The sequence below is a fragment of the Falco cherrug genome, chromosome 7 (genome assembly GCF_023634085.1).
Source record: "Falco cherrug isolate bFalChe1 chromosome 7, bFalChe1.pri, whole genome shotgun sequence".
Lineage (NCBI taxonomy): Eukaryota > Metazoa > Chordata > Aves > Falconiformes > Falconidae > Falco > Falco cherrug.
In genome coordinates this window covers 43,876,896-43,894,197 of record NC_073703.1, presented here as the reverse complement: position 1 = coordinate 43,894,197, position 17,302 = coordinate 43,876,896, and the positions used below count along the sequence as shown (strand labels likewise).

The window sequence follows — 17,302 nt, the reverse complement described above, 5'->3', positions numbered from 1 at the left end:
GTGATCTACTTAGTTCACTCTAGATCATCAGCAGACCGAACTCCCCTGGGTTTCAGGGGACAGGTTTTGGCCAGCTGAAATCTATTTTTGCCTGTAGGTCTGGTTGTAACTCTAACTTTGTTACTGAAACAATAATAGATTTTTAAAACAAGCACTTGCTCTGATGTCTGGATTATTTTTAAATTACAGAGGGGAAGAAAAGCTATTTAAGAATTCTGTGCTTGCTATAACAATGAGCGGAAATTAACTTCAAGTAATACCTTATTTTTTCATTCAGAGCTTTATTTCAATATTTTCACATTTTAAAGCAGTGGTTTGCCCTTTCAGGTTAAGTCCATGGGACAGTCTCTAGACCTTTTCATCCTACTGACATGGACGATTTTATTTGCTTGAGGTATCTTAACCAGAGTTATACAGATAAAAGTACCACACAGAGATTCTTGTTAAAACATTTCAGCTGTAGCACCATGACACAACAACCCTCAAGTACTGCAGAGGTTAAGTCTGGACTTTTGAAAGCCCAACTCCATTCCCACTGTTAATGGATAGAGGTCTGCTACTCATGTTGTTAGGAGCCAGATAGGACTCACAGCAGCTGGATCTCAAATCAGTAAGGAAATGATGTCCTTTGCACAGTGTTAGCTCCTCTGCCTTTCACAGGGATCTTCCTCAGGATGAGAAAAAGTAAGTCTCAGTCATTTTACTAAAGGCAGAGATGATCTTCCTTAAATTTCTCTACTAGCTTTAAAAGAAGATAGTTAATCACATTTTGTTTGCAAAATGGCAAAAATTTTGCTGAAAAATACTTACTGTATTCTACACCAGACATGAATATATTCCTTTGATTAACAAAGCAAACCTATATGGAATTTAAACATCACCTTAATCTATCTCTGATCCTTCTGGATGACAGCTATTGTATACTCATACGTGACAGTTTTGGTATGTAATTGGAAACAGCCAGTTAAAAGATAGAAAGCAAGCAGTACAGGTAAGCTCGGTTTGTGGATTTTGACAGGTTCCAGGTTTGCTAAAAAAAAAACAAACAAAAAACCAAAACCAAAAAACCCCCCCACACTTTTTTACTATACAGGTAACATAATTTCAAAGGGAAATCCAGGACAGTCAGAACTTTTAGCTACAGGTAGTTGAACTGTTACTTAAAACCACTACATACCAGCAGACAGGAGGATGAGCAAGCAAATGAAAAGTGGTGCTCACTTGCTGTATGATGAGATTTTATCAGGGGTTATTGAGTTAAAAGGCAACAACAAGTTGGTCACACTATTGACAGAAGCTCTTACAAAGGTACTTCACAGCAGTAATTGTATGCAAAGGACCACAGTAAATGGGAGCCACAGACTGCCAGCAGAAAGAGCACTCTGTCAGTATCAACAGCAGGTCTGAAGTTAAGACAAACGCAGCCCTCTGCATTTTGCAAAAAACAATAATCAAGTCAGCCAGTATTTCTGTCCTTTAGTTACTAAAGGATTCCTTCAGCTCCCAAGGATAACTCATCCTGCCTGTTACAGGTGGGAAGGGGAATGCAATGCACAAAGGTGACTTGGGGGTTGTTAAGCTGATCATGCCAGTAATAAGCAAGAACATTAAGAATATACAGTAAAGAATTTATAAAAGGAAGAAACTATCAGTTCCTTTACCTAAGCAAAAATAATCATTCATAGATAACAATTTTACTTATGCTTTGGCATCTGTGCTTCACATGTTACTTATGTTTGGTTTATTTAATCACTGCTTGAATAGCTGCTTCAAGGGAGGTGAAAGTAAGCAAAAATAAAGCCAGCATAAGAAATAGCGACCACAATGAAATCTAGGCCTGAGAAATAATTTAGTAATTGCCCTATAAATTTATAGTGAAAATACTTATAAATAACAATCTTCCATCTTTAAATAAAGTTAGGCACAAAACTCATTCTTGTCACACCCCAAAGATCAGGAGCTGCACAAGGAACTGTAGCATTAATAGCAGAAAAGATATTTTAAAATTGGCTCATGATGAAGTAGGTGAGGTTTGTTAGTGTTGCTTTTTTGTTTTTTAAATGGTTTAATTTTTTTCCCCAAAAGAAAGAAGAGCAGTAGCTCTGCCAGTGCAGATGCACTTGCTTTCCCTAGGAAGAGGGAACATTTTTGCCTTGGAAACTTGAATGGAAATTTTTTTTACTTAGGAAATTCCTTGTGTTTGCAATTTACACATAACTGTGAAATTCCTTGAGAAGCTACAAAATGTTTGCTGAGAAAGAAGAATTGGAAAAAAAAAACCCAGAGGGAAAAAACCAGAGTAATTTCCCATTAGTTTTTATTTTTAACCTGCAATAATTTAAAAACCCAACGTATTTCTAATAAACACTACCAAAAGTAATTTAACCTATTACCTAGGCATAAGTGGCATATAAAAAAGTTCTGCCAAAGTTTTCAATTAGCCTGAAACAATAGCTTGGATTAATTCTGGGGAAGTGTGAGCTAAAAAAGGCAGTTAAGCAATGAAGTCTGTGCTATCCTCCATCCTGACATTTCTGACGCATTGACAGGGAATGGCAAATCCAGCCAAAAAGCCTCTTTCCTGGGACTGGCTCCGTTTAGCTCTTCCCAAATCCTAAAGGTTTTACTCACTCCTTAAGGTTTCCCACCAAGGTGGCTGTGAACTCTCCTTCCCTCTTTTTCACCTTCATTTCATGTGCATTTGCTGGCTAGCGTTATGGGATGGGCTTTTCATTTGGCCTTCCCATCAGAACAGACTACTGAACAGGCCATTAATCCCCGCTGGCCAGGACTAACAGCACCTTAAACTGGTCAAAAAAATAGGGAGGCATGGGCTGCACCGTACAAAACGCACTGAACACCAGAGCTTGGTAACCCCGGGATTCACTGGGAGCCCATCCAAACGCTGCTCAGCGGCCACTGTAGTGGTGAATATCTGAGGCAGAGGAAAATAAAAAAGGCCTTAATACATAAAAATTACCACAGGTATTTTGTAAAACATCTTTTGCAGAATAACCTGGACCAAATTACAAGGTCTATGTCACAGAGCTGGTGAGATTGTCTGTGCACTGAAATTCAGTCAGCCTCACCTCAGTGGATCTGCCTGTATCAGGCAGACAAGCCTTGGGCTCAGCAGGTCCGCTGCAGCGCGTGGTTCCTGGACATAGACAGAAACCACTCATACGCTATGGATAACAAGAAAATCACAGGCACCATGGAGGAGGTTGCCTACTAAATGTTCTGAAAGCATAGTTACAACAGCTCTAATATTATATCAGCTTCCAAGTTTGTGCTCTTCCAAAGGGTTGCTGTAACTACTAACAACTTACTCATGTGGAAGGTGATTATATACAGTAGAGCTTCTTGCACCTTGCCAAGATGCACATTCGCAGATGCACTGGCCACTTTGATAAAGACTATGCCTACTAAAGTGGACACAGAAATCCTCCTAAGTAAACATTTAGAAGGTATTTTCCAATGAATGTACAAACAAGAGCTCACCTTCAAAGCACAACCAACTCCTTGCTGCATGCAAGGTACCACTGGCTTTGCTTGCTTTCATTTAATGCCTTTGTAAGTCAGTATTTTCTCTTCTACATATCCAGACTATCATGGCATTTGCTTTTGGATTCTCTCAGGGAACTGTATGGGGATATGGTCTGCCAAAAATATGTATGATGGATCTCATGTTAGAGACATGCTACACGCTGTGCAGCTTTGAAGCATTATTTTCCCCTGCTGTTTTCGGGTGGGTCTTAAGACTTGTCAGCCACAACATGGAAAATATGGATGGTAAACAAGCTAAAAGTGGTGTGAATAAAGTAAATAAAAAGCTACTGTCAAAACACATCCAATTATGCTCTGCTGTGGAGATTTAACACCAGAGGTTGACTTTCAAAGTAAAAATAGTGTGGGATGCCTTTTCCATTTGTAGATTAGTTTGGAATGAAAGGCCTATTTGTGCAATTTAAGCCAAATGCACTACAATACAATGATGTTCTCCTCAATTGCTATCCTTTATTCATGGAAAGTGGTGGATTCATCATGTTTGTTAAATACTTTTCAATAGGGTTTTTTAATTCAAACTACTTAATTCAATTGTACTTTATTTTACATATAAATAATATATGTAATTATGTAAGAACAGCAACACATTGATACCTTGTGCAGGAACAAAATACACTAATACATTCAGTCACACTGTTGAAGTATAGTACAGTAAACTTTCCAGCTGATGGGAGCTAACGCATCAGAAATCACAGATTTCAGCACCTTTGTCCAGTGCTATGGTTTTGGCCTCCTTTCTGAATAACAGATTAATTGAAACACTCCACCTAATTACAAGTGCAAATTTAACCCAAGATCAAACTTTTTGTTACTGTTTTGACACTAATGGCAGTCCACACAACAGGACTGCAAGTTATCCCCAAGCAGTTTGTGGGACCACAAAACCAGACTATTAATATACTGAGGATATAAACTTGAAATGAAATCCAAGAGCTTAGACAGCAAGGAAGCACCAACAGAAGACCAGCACCTTACAGAAGAACCTGTAACTCCTACATGTGGTAACTAAAGAAAACCCGTTAAGAAACGTTATTTATTATGCAAGGATCCACTACCAAGAAAATACTAGAAGTCAGTCCCCTACATGAATGATGAAACCCACCGTTTTTTGGTGGTTTTAGGCCTTTCTTTTAGAGCACCAAAGGAACTCTTCTCAAGAAAATACACATTTGAGTAAACACTTGTTGGAAAGCTGTCTGGCTTCTCAATATATAGGCAGAGGCACATAATTTCTGCATGTAACTGTACCACCTCCTGGGGCTGCCCAGCAGACCTCCCTACTGGTAAAAACTGCTAGGGGAACTCAACCTCCCTACACCTGAACAGGCCTAAAAACACCTCCTGCCACCCTGACCGGAGCATCTCCCTCTATGCAGGAATGACAGCTCCCTGTGAGCAGTACTCCTACTCTTAACTGCAAAAGGTGGCGGCTGCATGGACGCTGTGGTAAATTCCCCCTACTACGCATGGTAAGCAGAAGTTACTCTGATGAGATGCCATGAAAGGTCCACACCACAGGTCCTGTTTAGCCTTGTATATCTGAGTAGAGGGGTAAGAACTGAGAATCAAGAGCAGAATCTTTGACAGCCTTGAGAGGACCAGATGATGTTCTAAGTGGCACTGTGCACCCAGACCGACCTTCCTGAAGAAATTCTGAATCTTATTATCCCTGAAAGAAACAAGACAAAACTGCCTGCTGAACTTGCTGTTGCAGAGGCCCCTACCTTCTCAAAAGCTTTCAAAGCCCCTTCTCCGCCTCCTCCCCCTTTTCAAAAATTAGAAGAGGGGATATTACAGAAGCCCTTAAATATAAGCAGACATCATGCAGCCCAGGAATGTATTCATAGCAAGCTATTTCTAATACTGCCTAAGGCTGGAAAAGAGAACAAAAAGAATTAGAAATGTCTGCATTAACTAATTATAAATGCTTTTCTTTCAGACAGAGCAAAAAAGAACATAAGCAAGGGAGGTGTAAAATCCCCTAATTTCCCAAATCTACATTAGCAGGATGCTAGTAAAGATCCTGTTCTACCTGCTGGGAAAAAACATGAGAAGTAGTCCTCCAAAAACGCATAAAATTTAACTATATACAGCCTTACAGCACAGCAATTTGAGGATGCCTACACAGAAGGAAGTTTTCAAGTGGCCTGGAAGGAAAAACAGTTCTATCTCCTCCTTGAGATTATGAAACAGGGTCTAAGCCAGGAGATGCAGATAAACTCAAGAGAGAATATTCAGTCATCCATATAGCTTGGATACCTCATAAAAATTATATATAATTAATGAACCAGTAGTCCCACAGCTCTGCAATCCCCACTGGAGCAGAATACAAGTCATGGCTAAAGCCAGCGGCAAAGCTACTGAGGATGGCTGACCTCCACTGCTAGCAAGGCCAGGCTGTGGCAAAGTAAGATGGAGAGGAACTCTGCAGACTTCTGGAGGATGACCCTCAGGGTTTCATCCCTTCAGCAGAGCAAATGTGAAAAACAGCTGAAACAGCTGCCCATCAAAAAACCTACTAATTTTATTCCAATTAGTGTCTTTCCCCCTATGCATTTTAAGCATCAAGAGTATATGAAATGTCATAGGTTCTCTATTGGATGGAAATACTGTATCCGAAGGGCTAGGCACTGATTTTGAAAAGGGATAAAAAACCAAAAAGCAAATGGGAAAAAAATAACCAAGTAAATAGTAACAGAATAAGTAGCTATAAAGAGACTTTATTTCACTGCCTTACAGCCCAGAGGGTGTGATTAGAACAGCCCAGCAAAGCTCGGTCAGCACTAATTACTACACCCCACCCAGAATGCCCAACTGCCTGAGCTGAAACTTTTGCAGATACTGAGAGTTCTGAAAGAGAAGGGCACTGACAGCACATTCGACCAAATTAATCTCTGTTGCGACTGACTGGAAAGAGCTACAGCTAAGGCAAACTATTCTTCCGCCAAAAAACCATCACTGCCTTAAACAGAGCAAACCATTGAACCACAGTTCTTACTGCCATCACTAGATGTCTCTTACTGCCCTGCCTTCTGAAAAAGTTGAGTATCTTCAAATAACATTTTACCCTTGAATGTTTTGGTTGAACCTTGAAATAGAAACTGTAGTGAAAGAAACTGCCTCACAAAGACCCAGGTTAATAACAAAATGACAACTATATTTTTAGCTATCTTTTAGAATTTGCTTTAATCTTATTGACAATCTTCTCACTAGTATTTTATCCAGGAAAAGGTCTTTATGAAGAGGGAGGGAGAGAAAAAAGCACTTGCACTTAGAAAAACAGGTCCCTGTAGGAGGTTCTCACGATACAGTGTCTCCAGTTTGCTAGTGAAAATAAAAACCCTGCTTTTTACAAACCAGTGTGCAACAGACAGCTATACCATGACTATCTTGCAATGAATGATAACCCAAGAATTTTAGGTAGCAGTTTTATTTCAGAATACTTCAGAAGTATTAGCAAGCAGCAAAGTATCTGTTGAGTCGAGCTTCCATACACTTTTACATTCTCTGCAAAACACTGATCTATTTCATAAAAGATCCCGCAATGAGCCACTCTTACCTTACTGCAACAGCCATGCTTCCTATAGGGCTGATTGGCAATGGCCTGGCTCCAGGAAATATCCCTCTACTCAGAACTCGAGCTCCATTTTGTATCACTCCCGGAGGAACTAAAAAAAAACAAACCCAAAACCAGAACATTTTTGGCTTTGAAAGGATAAGTTAGAAAAATGTAGGAGCAAAATGTGGAACATAAGCTTTTCAATTAATTGAGAAAATATTAGAGAAGCTTGTGTAGTACACTGCTTACCTTTAACATCTCAGCCTCAACCCTTGTGAATGCCATGCTATTTCCAATGCTATTTTCATGACAAAAAATTTCAGAGCAACCAATGACAACATGGCCTGTAGAAGCCACTGCCTGACCCAGTTACTGCAGATCATTCCTTGAACAACCACATGGCTTTTGTTTTGTCATTGATGTTCTGCTAGGAATGCATGTGCTTATTAGAGTTAAAACCAGCTATAAGCATAGATGTAAGTTTCATCTACAGTAAGAAAAAATGACCCTTTACAGATAAACAGAATATAAGCACTTCACTGGAAGAACACAGGTCATAGCTTCTTATCATCCCAGCTTACTTTCTGAGCAACAATCTCTTGGCCTCTGTCTCCTGCAAAATAAAATATTAACTACAAATGTGGGTTTACCAGGACGGGAAAGAGGCGAGGCTAAAAAGGCATTAGCTCCATACCACTAATTAGCCCCTCTCTCTTGCCATCAATGGCCTCTGTCACCCAGCCTGACAACAGTCACGTGCTCAAGCACACAGCTGGGTCATGGCCAAGCCCCCCCCCCCCCCCCCCCCCCCCCCAACCAACACGCGGCGCATGGATGCCACTGACACCGAACTGCGTCAGCACCAGCCACTGCAGATGGGAGATTTCACTGGGGCCTTTTAAATTGGCTGTGCATCAAGAACTACAGCTCTGGCCAACAAGATTTCAACCTACAACCAAGTACTTCTTTTTTCTCTAGGCATGTTTCTGTGCACTGCTCAGCCTATGGCAGCCACCCCCCAGCTGAAGGAATAGCAGAAGCAGCACTTCCAAGGCGCCACCAAAGGAAGTGTCTGTCCTTAGCAGATCCTCGGCATTTTCCTCCTCCACTGTGGGATGCAGGACTGCTGACCACAGCTCTTATCCTAGGCACTTACCAGTGACTTCTGTGTAATGCCATTTGTTTGCACAGGTTTTATGTCCCTTCAGGTTGGAACAGTTACCTCCAACAGCCTCAAGTGGACCTTGCTGCTTTAATGTCCACAGCTAGCCAGTTCGTTCGCTTTTTCTTGATTTTAAGTCATCATTCATACCATAACTTCCCCTGATGGGGAATGTCCACAAGGAGAATGATGATCATTACTCTGGATGTATTATTCTTAAACATACAGATGTTATGTAAATACGTATAAGATAAATGTAAACCATATCACCTTATGAACACCTACAGACTTTCATTTTTTAAACAAATTATGGGGAGCCTAGAAAAAACATTCAGCCTAAGAATCAACACATACACTTCACATGCCCAACTTCAAATGCTCACACCTAAAAATACTAGTGTATTCTGAGGCAGAGAAATATAGGCTCCAAAGTACATTATTACTAAGATGCTGAGGTACATTTCAACTTCCTGTCAAAACCAAGCCAGATCCACACCTCCCTCCCTGTTATCCTGATACTCACCTTGCTTCACTCCGGACCACGCAGATTAGTTCTGGGGAAATAATCTTCTTTCTCCTGCCAGTGAGAGCACATCCCCCCTGAATCAAATCCTGCCACTGCTTTATACCCACCCTTGCTTTTGAGCCCCTCTGAAGAATAGGTCATTTATATTTAGGTGCTTAAGTACAGCCTCAAATGGCTAAAATTACAGAACCTACTCTATAACAACTAGGGTCAGCTTTCAATGACCAAAATAATTTAAAAATTGCGTATTGCTATTTATACTTCCCTACTTTGTGCACTTTTTCCTCTAGTGCCAGCTTATGAGAAATCAATCAAATCTGCTTCACTCAGGGGACATTATCAGGCTTTCAATGCTCCAATGTTTGGGTTTGTAGATACTGCAGAGGAATGTTATCTTGCTATAAACTCCAAGATCTGAACTTCTTACTGTATTTGTCTCAAGAGCATGACCTTAAGATGGCCAAAATATCAGTGTCTTGAAAAGAAAAGCAGTCTGCTCAAGGATATTGTTAATCTAAAATGCACAGAACACAGGAAAATTTGAAGCAACAGCTAAGCCTGCTAAATAACAAAATATTGATAAAAATCCTTGATTTCCAATAGACGTGTTTTTTCCAACAGGCTTACAAGAGGGACAGATTTTGTACTGCACTGCACAGTACAGTACCTTTACATTTACAAAGTCCTGTTAAACGAAATGAACGAGTTTTGACCAAGGAAAATCCAGGAATTTTCACTTTAGTCTGATACAAACCCTAGCATTTTATATGGAAATATTTATGCATACACACAGAGCCACATGTCAGTTAGCTACGGATGTTGCCTAAATATATGCATATAAAACTTCAAAGCAAACACAATGAAAGTTCTACTGCAAAAAGAGAGCAACAGGCTCCCTGACATCCAAACTCTTCTTTCCATGGTTACCTAATTATCCTGGTCTGTTGGCAGAGTTAGCTGATGCTCATCTTACCCTTTCTCCTCTCCTCTCTTTCTGCCTTATTGACAACTCCCATTGCTGCTTTGAAAAATCCTGTTCGCTTCCCTGTAACTCTTCTAAAAATACTGTCTCACGTCTTTCCTCCTTTACCTTCTCCCAGCTTCCTTTTATCCTGCACTCCTGTATATAAAATACACTGCCAAGTCTCATAGCTTAGACTTTTTATACATTGACATTCCCACTTGAACCCACCCTTCATCTTCCTTGACTCTGCAGGATCATAAGTCATGGTGTGCTACTCAGGGAACACTGTCTTCAAAAGCTTCACATTCCACCCCTCTCTCCCTGCCCCTGCTCTTCCCTTCAGGAATTAGTAACTGTTTAGAAAACAAAAACAACAGAAAAAGTGGAAGTTTGCTGCCTTCTGAAAATACCCTCTAAGAGAGAACTTGGTACCCACTCCTGCCTATGAAATTCGCTTCCATTATGTTTGGTCTGTTCAGCATGCCACCAGTCATTTCAAGGCTTCAATAGGAATATTCGTGCCAGAAGCTGCCTTAACTATGATTCTTGTGATTCTTACTTTTCTCTGAAGTTCATCACAACTCTGTATATTGAAATCACCACCCAGAATTCAATAACTATTCCAGCTTGCAACAGCACTGTTATTGCTGCTGATCTTTATTTTTGTTTCCCCAAACTCTCTGAATTATGATGCAGCATTACCGTGGCATCTCTAGTTAAGTTATGCAGACAGAAACCCAGAAAGGTTGTATTCAAGAGATCAACTGAAGGAGGACACTAGATGATTCTTTCCTTTCAGTGAACATCTGGAACCACAATGAAACACCCCCCGCCCCCCAACTTGCTGGTAAATTAGCTTCTGTAGCATTCTAAACCTAAAATAAAAAGCAGGATCAAATTAATTATTCAATGGTAGAAGGTATTAATTTCTAGTTATTCACTTAACTAGTGTGCCACTGTAAGACCGACCTCTATTGCTCATGCATCTCCAGAGCATTTAAAGCATCAATACCCATCCTTTCCAAAATGACAGTAATTGTTTTTAAAAAAATAATAATCTATGTATATAAACTGCTAACACATTGTCCCTGGTACCCCAGACACTTTCCCTGCCCTTCTGCAGGCTGTATGAAGATGGCTATTTATTATCCAAGGTATTACTTGCACATGTTGGTATTTTTGAAGGGTTGTGAATTATTTACCGGAAAATACGTGGTGCTTTTATTCCACAGATACTTTTATGCCTTACAAGCTTTAATTATGTTTCAAAACCATACTTTGAGGTGAGGTATTTATATTTTAGATTGAAGATTCAAGGTGTGGAGGTAAGATAATTTACTATAAGCCATATCATCGATCAGTGCCAGTCTCGACTAACACCTTACAGTCCAGACTCCTCTTTTGTAATACTTCTTTAACCAATGGTAGAGGCAGGTCACATGGTTCCCAATTCCTAGGCAGAAGTGTGAAATGTAATTTACACCTTTCCTGTGCAAGTGCCAAGCGATGTTTATGTCTGAGAGACTCTGCTCAAGAAAACAATGTAAAAAGATCTGTGCATCTCTTTGATACAGGTCTCCTCTTCCACAAAATGTTCCTAGTGAAACACAAAGAGTCTGAAACAACAAAAATCATCATTCACCTTTCAGCTTTCATCGCTGCATTCTGCTTGCGGGAAGCTTAAACCTAGGCAATAGTTCTACCAGAGTACAGTTAAACAGCGGACAGAGAATCTGCTCCTAATTTGCTGCAGGAACAAGCAAATGATTTTTGCCTGTTATGCTGCTCTGGTAGAATACCACAACCTGAGTAGGATCTGCTGGCATGTCAAGTCTTCACCAGCTAGCTGTGGAGAGAAGTGATGCATCCAATATAAAATATCAAAACTGCACCTCTCAAATTCTCCAAGGGGGAAAATAACCTGTCTCTTGTAGCCACTTTCACATTACAGTTTAACAGACAATGAAGTGAATGCCATGTAGAACATACCATAATCTGAATCCATCAAAACACTACATTCAGATAGTCTTAAAAAGATCCAGCAGAAGTCCTCGAAAATCCAGTTCTTTTGTAGCCCATACTCAGCCTCTGGAGGTGGAAAATTAAGTCGAAGGCTACATGATCACTCCACTGCCAGTGCACAGCTGTTTTAATTCAGAGCATTGTCTTGTGTGCACATCAGCCGAGTAGAATATCCCAAACTATGGACTTCATTCATCACTTCACTCGACAGATTGCATCCAGAATCTCTCACTTGCAAGTGTGTGTGCATGTGAAGCAAAACTCCCGCATCCAGCTGAGCTAACAACCTCTTCCCAAGACTTTCACAACAATTAAACCCATATTAGACTGGGTCCTTCCCTAAGGATTTGCCTAACACACAGTTTGGCAAAGCTGACATGGAAAAGGAGGAAATACTTAATGGGTAGTCAGACACACTGACACCCCAACAGTTCACTAAACAAGGAAACCAACTTCGTGGTTTAATGTTGGCATATAGAAGTTAAATGGAATTATCAGTGCTGAGAGTAATTTGTTGTAAGTCGAGGAAATTAAAAAGAAAGGGGTAACAAACATACATGTTCTTTATGTCATCTGGGAAACAAGCATACGCTTCATTAAGCTGTCTAGCTCAAGGTCCCCAATATTTAGACTAGTACAGAAGACTGAATAGTATTTATTCAAAATGAACTTTGAAAAAATTACAGTATGAAGGTATCCTGTAGGGACAGACTGGTTCTCTGCCTCTTGCATCTTTATGTGGCACATGCATTTATCCCAGGGTTCTCTTCCTCGACCTGTCCCTTGTAGCACAGAAGAAATCAATATAGACAAGAGGTACTGAATTTCTGCTAATATCTATCAGATTCAGCTTTTTTCTGCCAATCCCTCTTCCAGGATGGTGTTTAGCAGAACACTTCATCTCAGGCCACAAGAACTGAAAACAGGAAAATAATGTATAATTGATGGGACATCAGAAGTTGCCAAAAGCAAATGTTATCTGCCAAATCTGTAACTTTATTCACTCCAGCTCTCTTATCCCAGGCATAAATTTGATGCCATCTGCCTAACTTCTTCTGTTTTATTGCTCAAGGACAATTTTAGAGCTTTTAAGTTCCATAGTCTGTAGTGCTAGGAAACTGCAAATCAAAGCTGCATCCAACAAGCTGTTGACTCCTAACAAAAATCTGAGGTGGAGGGAGAGAACTATATCCTGATAATCCTATCGCACTCACACCTTGTCTAAGGACTTTTAATAAAAATAATTCAATCTTCCGAGATATTTTTTGTCGAAATAGGAAAACACAGCTAGAAATTCTTCATTTTGGTGATGCTGGAACTGCCCAACAGCAAACTAAGCCATGCTGCTAAATCAAAATACAAAACATTTTACTGTCAATGATTATAATTTTCTGATATAAAAAGTTAGGCTGGAGCTGTCTAATAAGTTACAGTAACTTGTCCACAAGAACATTACAGTTTTAAAGTTTCAACTACAATAAAAACATCCCAAGAAAACAGCATGTTCTATTTGATCCTATTTGGAGAATTTTTGTCTGTTATTAAGGCAATGTTATACAAATCTTTTGTCTTGATTCTGTAAATATCTTCCATGTGGAATGGAATCCACTTGCATTAGCTTAAAAAGAAAACTTGATCGGGCTACAATTTTAGAAGTATAGAGGTACAGTATTAGTAAGTCTCTTTAGGGAATTTACCTCTCCCACCAAATTTAAAATACATGTATCTATTCTGAGTTTTATATGCTTTGAGACAAAGTTTAATAAAATTTCCAAACCAGAGAGACACTGATGGCACCCTTGGAAAGCCTGCTTTTTAAGAAGCACCCAGCAAACCTCCATGCTCATATCTTCACAAACATCTTTATCACAGCGCTTCTGTCTCCTGCAAAGACCCACCCACAAAACCAGTGTTTCCAAGTCTCCTGAAGGCCACCACTTTCCATCTAACCCGGGTGAGTAGTGGTGAGCAGTACTGAAAACAGAAGATAGATGTTCAGAGCTGAGAGGATTCTCGGTTTCCTGGTTTCTACCCAAACCCCTTCTGCAAGCACTATTTATAGCTGTTTGCAGTATTATGCTTCAGCTTGAGCAATGTTCTTACATTTATCTGTGTGCAATTCCCATACTGTATAGCAACGGGCAAAGGACTACTCATGAATTGGCAGCTATGTCCAATATCACTGAGTGAAGAGCTTCTTGAGTTAGATCAAGATTTCCAGTGTAATCTCTCTGACCACAGCACTGTTTCCCTGGCAGTAACAGCAACGCACTACGCACACTCGCTTCTTACTGGCCTTCCTGAAGAGCAAATGGTTCCGAGTTGGGAATGACCTCTCCAGTTAAGACGGTATTGCTACTGAAAATGCTTACAGCGACTTGAATGTCAGGAAGTCCAAAGACACTGCAAACCCACCAAAACCAACCTCCATTTTATTCACAGCAAAACACAATGGTTTGGCAAGGCTAAATGGCATGCCCAGGACACTGGAGTGACAGCTAGTAACAATTACTTTCAAGACATTGGAAAGAACTGAAGTACTGAAAATCTTAATGATTGTATGAAACTAACCCATGGGCTTCACTGAGATAATAGGAATGACTTGTAAATGGAGCTTTACCATTTGTTCACCGTCTCCTTTTCCTTTGTCCTCTCTGTGAATTAAGATTCCCATCAGGGAAAACAGGCCCAGAAATTTGATGCAACTTGCCCAAGATGGCCCAGCAAGTACCCTTTGAACCCTGCAGGTCAAAATACAGTTTTCAAGTAATGTATTTTGGAATTAATATTCATGTACTGGCTACTAATAAAATCCAAAGTATTTGTAACTTGTGATAGCTGCTACTGAAGAAAGCAGGGGTTTCAGTTGCTGTTTCTTTTTAAACATAATCAAATCATACAAAAATTGATGAAATACAAGGACTTTCATAAACTGAAGCAAATAAAGTATTGGAACTATATTCCTACACGCCCTTTCTTGGCATATCACAGTATCTTTCATGCTTTATTATTGGTGCCAGGTAGACTGTATGTTTCAGTAGTCTCACACCAAGCTGGCTACTTTGAAATTCTGCCTTTAGTTACAATCTAGAAATATCTGGTCTGTGAAAATACTACAAAGTGTTAATATTTTAGAAATTGATTTTGTATGTCAAAATCGCAACTATAATTGCATTATTTCCAACCTTTAGTGACACTGCGAGCAATCAATTTTGTATGCTTATGAAGTAAAAACCCCACAAACACAAAATAAACCTAATAACAGAGGTTTACTCTTTTTTTTTTTTTTTTTTTGTGTGTCATGAAAACTAAATCATGGTGTGATTAGGGTAAATAGTAAGCAATGTTTCTGCCAGCTCAGACACCATTTTAAGATTTCACATAAAAGCAAAAGCTGATTTTAGAATTCACGTGTGGTTGTTAGCAGTGTTTCACTCGTGTATGGAATTTTAAAGGGTCATTTAAAACCGTAAAGCTAATTAATTAATCTGTTACAAAGGAGGAATAGCTTACTCTGGATTTTTCTAACACCACTGAGATGGGATTCCTTTCTGAAAGACTATATTGAAAGAATAAATTTTAAGATGACTTTGAATGATGGCTGTAGCTAACTTCATTTTAAAGATGCTTTTAGCACCCACATTGCCTAAACAAGCATGGATTTTTATCTTGCTCGAAAGGTAGCTTTTATTCCAAGACGATGCCTTCAAAGTCAAAAGCCAACACATGTAACCGTCCACACAAACATGAATCCAGACCGTCATATGAATCTACTTTGTAGGTACCCATGTTTCACAATGATGGTTAAATGTTTGTAGGACAGGCAAAGGCCTTAATGGACCGGGGTTTTAAACTTTCTGATTTGTCAAGTTGTTATACCGTGAAATGACACCTGGGTTCTGCCTCCATCGGACCATCTTTGTTGTGGAAGTAACTGGCACATTGGGAGTCAGACTCTCAGACCAAAAGGATGTTTTCACCCTTTAACACGCATTAACACCTGTGGCCAAACTGTATACTATGTCCCTCCCTCTTCAAATCTTGTCTTCAAAAGATGAGGAATTTTGCAGTCCTGATAGCTTGAGCACATGTATGACATCACAGTCTGATATGACAAACAGAACTCTAAATCTTCAAGGGGTCAAACAGTACCAGCATGCTCGCCGCCCTGATCATTCGCAGTCCACGACAGTCACTGACTGCCACAAACACAGAGAACAAACTGTAAGATTCTAGATGATGCTCAGCATTGCAATGAGATTTTTGCAGCCCAATTGCCTTTTATTTGAGAACTAATTTAAAATGTGAATTTTCATGCAAGTGTTTCTTAATGTGCAGCAGTAATTAATTTGCTCTAAGTTGTCTAAGACGTTGTTAATGCAGTATGTAAGTGAGACCCAACTGCAATTAAGAGGACAGGCTGATTTACTTCCTCAGGTATCCATTTACACACACACAAAAACATTTCTCCTTTGTAATTTAGAGGACCTCTGAAGTTACAATAAAAACTTCTGCCCTTTCCTCCTGGCACCAGCCAATTCTACCCAATGTTTGGAAGGATTCATGAACTTCTGAGCAGACCCTGCATTTCAGTTTAAAGGCACATTGGAAAGCCTCGTTACTTACAGACATCAAGGAGGGAGCCATGTGAGCGAGGAGCCATCTTTCTGCTTTCATCTCCTTCTCACTTATGACCTCCTGATGCAACAGCCCATTGGGAAAGTGACATGAGGGCAGAGATATGCCAAACACATAGAAAGCTAGAATTTTCTTCCTCAGAGCGACCTCTACAAACTAATACAGCTATGATCTCTATGAAATGATAGCGCCCAACTCCACTTCCGTGCAAACACCTGCAATGCTGACAAACACACACATGCGATGAAATTCTACAGTATGTTTAGTATATGCAGCTTACTATGGATCTCTTCCCTTTCTTGTCTGTAGTCTTCTCCTGCTCTCCCGTTCCTCCAGGAGTTCAGATTAATTCTGTTTTCCCTGTCCTCTTTTGTGCACATACTGCTTTATGTCTCCTCTCTCTCACATAGCCTTTTACCCCTTCATTCCCATCCTACCCCAACTTTTTTTTCTTTTCTCTGCCCCACAAATCTGACTTCTTCACATTTCTGAACCTTTGAAAATCTCCCATTTTATTCTTCCCAGTAAGCCCAACATCACCTCCTCTCCTCAATAAAATCTTTCCCTTTTCCTACTTACACATAACAGGGATTGCTCACCATTTTACTGCGCACAGTCCATGAGGGCTGTTTAGGAGGACAAGGACCACCCTTCCCTCTTTCCAGAATGGACAGTGTCTCGGTACATCGCGCTCCTCCCCAAGAGGAGCTTCTCAAGAGGTATTTCTCTGGCAGGGTCACAAAGCAGGCTGACAATAGCTTTCCTCGGCTGCACAGGAAATGCTTTGATGTTAACTGAGTCTCTTCCCCAGGCAGAGTATCGAAGTGCAAATCAAGACTTCCCTTGGAATTTGGATTTGGTTGC

General features: G+C 40.0%; 1 protein-coding gene across 10 annotated transcripts in view; it reads right to left on the bottom strand.

Moving 5' to 3' along the window:
* The window catches only part of FOXN3 (forkhead box N3), a 211,968-nt gene that overhangs the window by 10,315 nt on the left and 184,351 nt on the right, over positions 1 to 17,302 (bottom strand). For all 10 annotated transcript variants that reach the window (XM_055716614.1, XM_055716615.1, XM_055716613.1 and 7 more), the window contains one exon: positions 7,127 to 7,235. In XM_055716614.1, the coding sequence (XP_055572589.1) occupies positions 7,127 to 7,235 (109 nt within the window). The remainder of the gene's footprint in view (positions 1 to 7,126; positions 7,236 to 17,302) is intronic.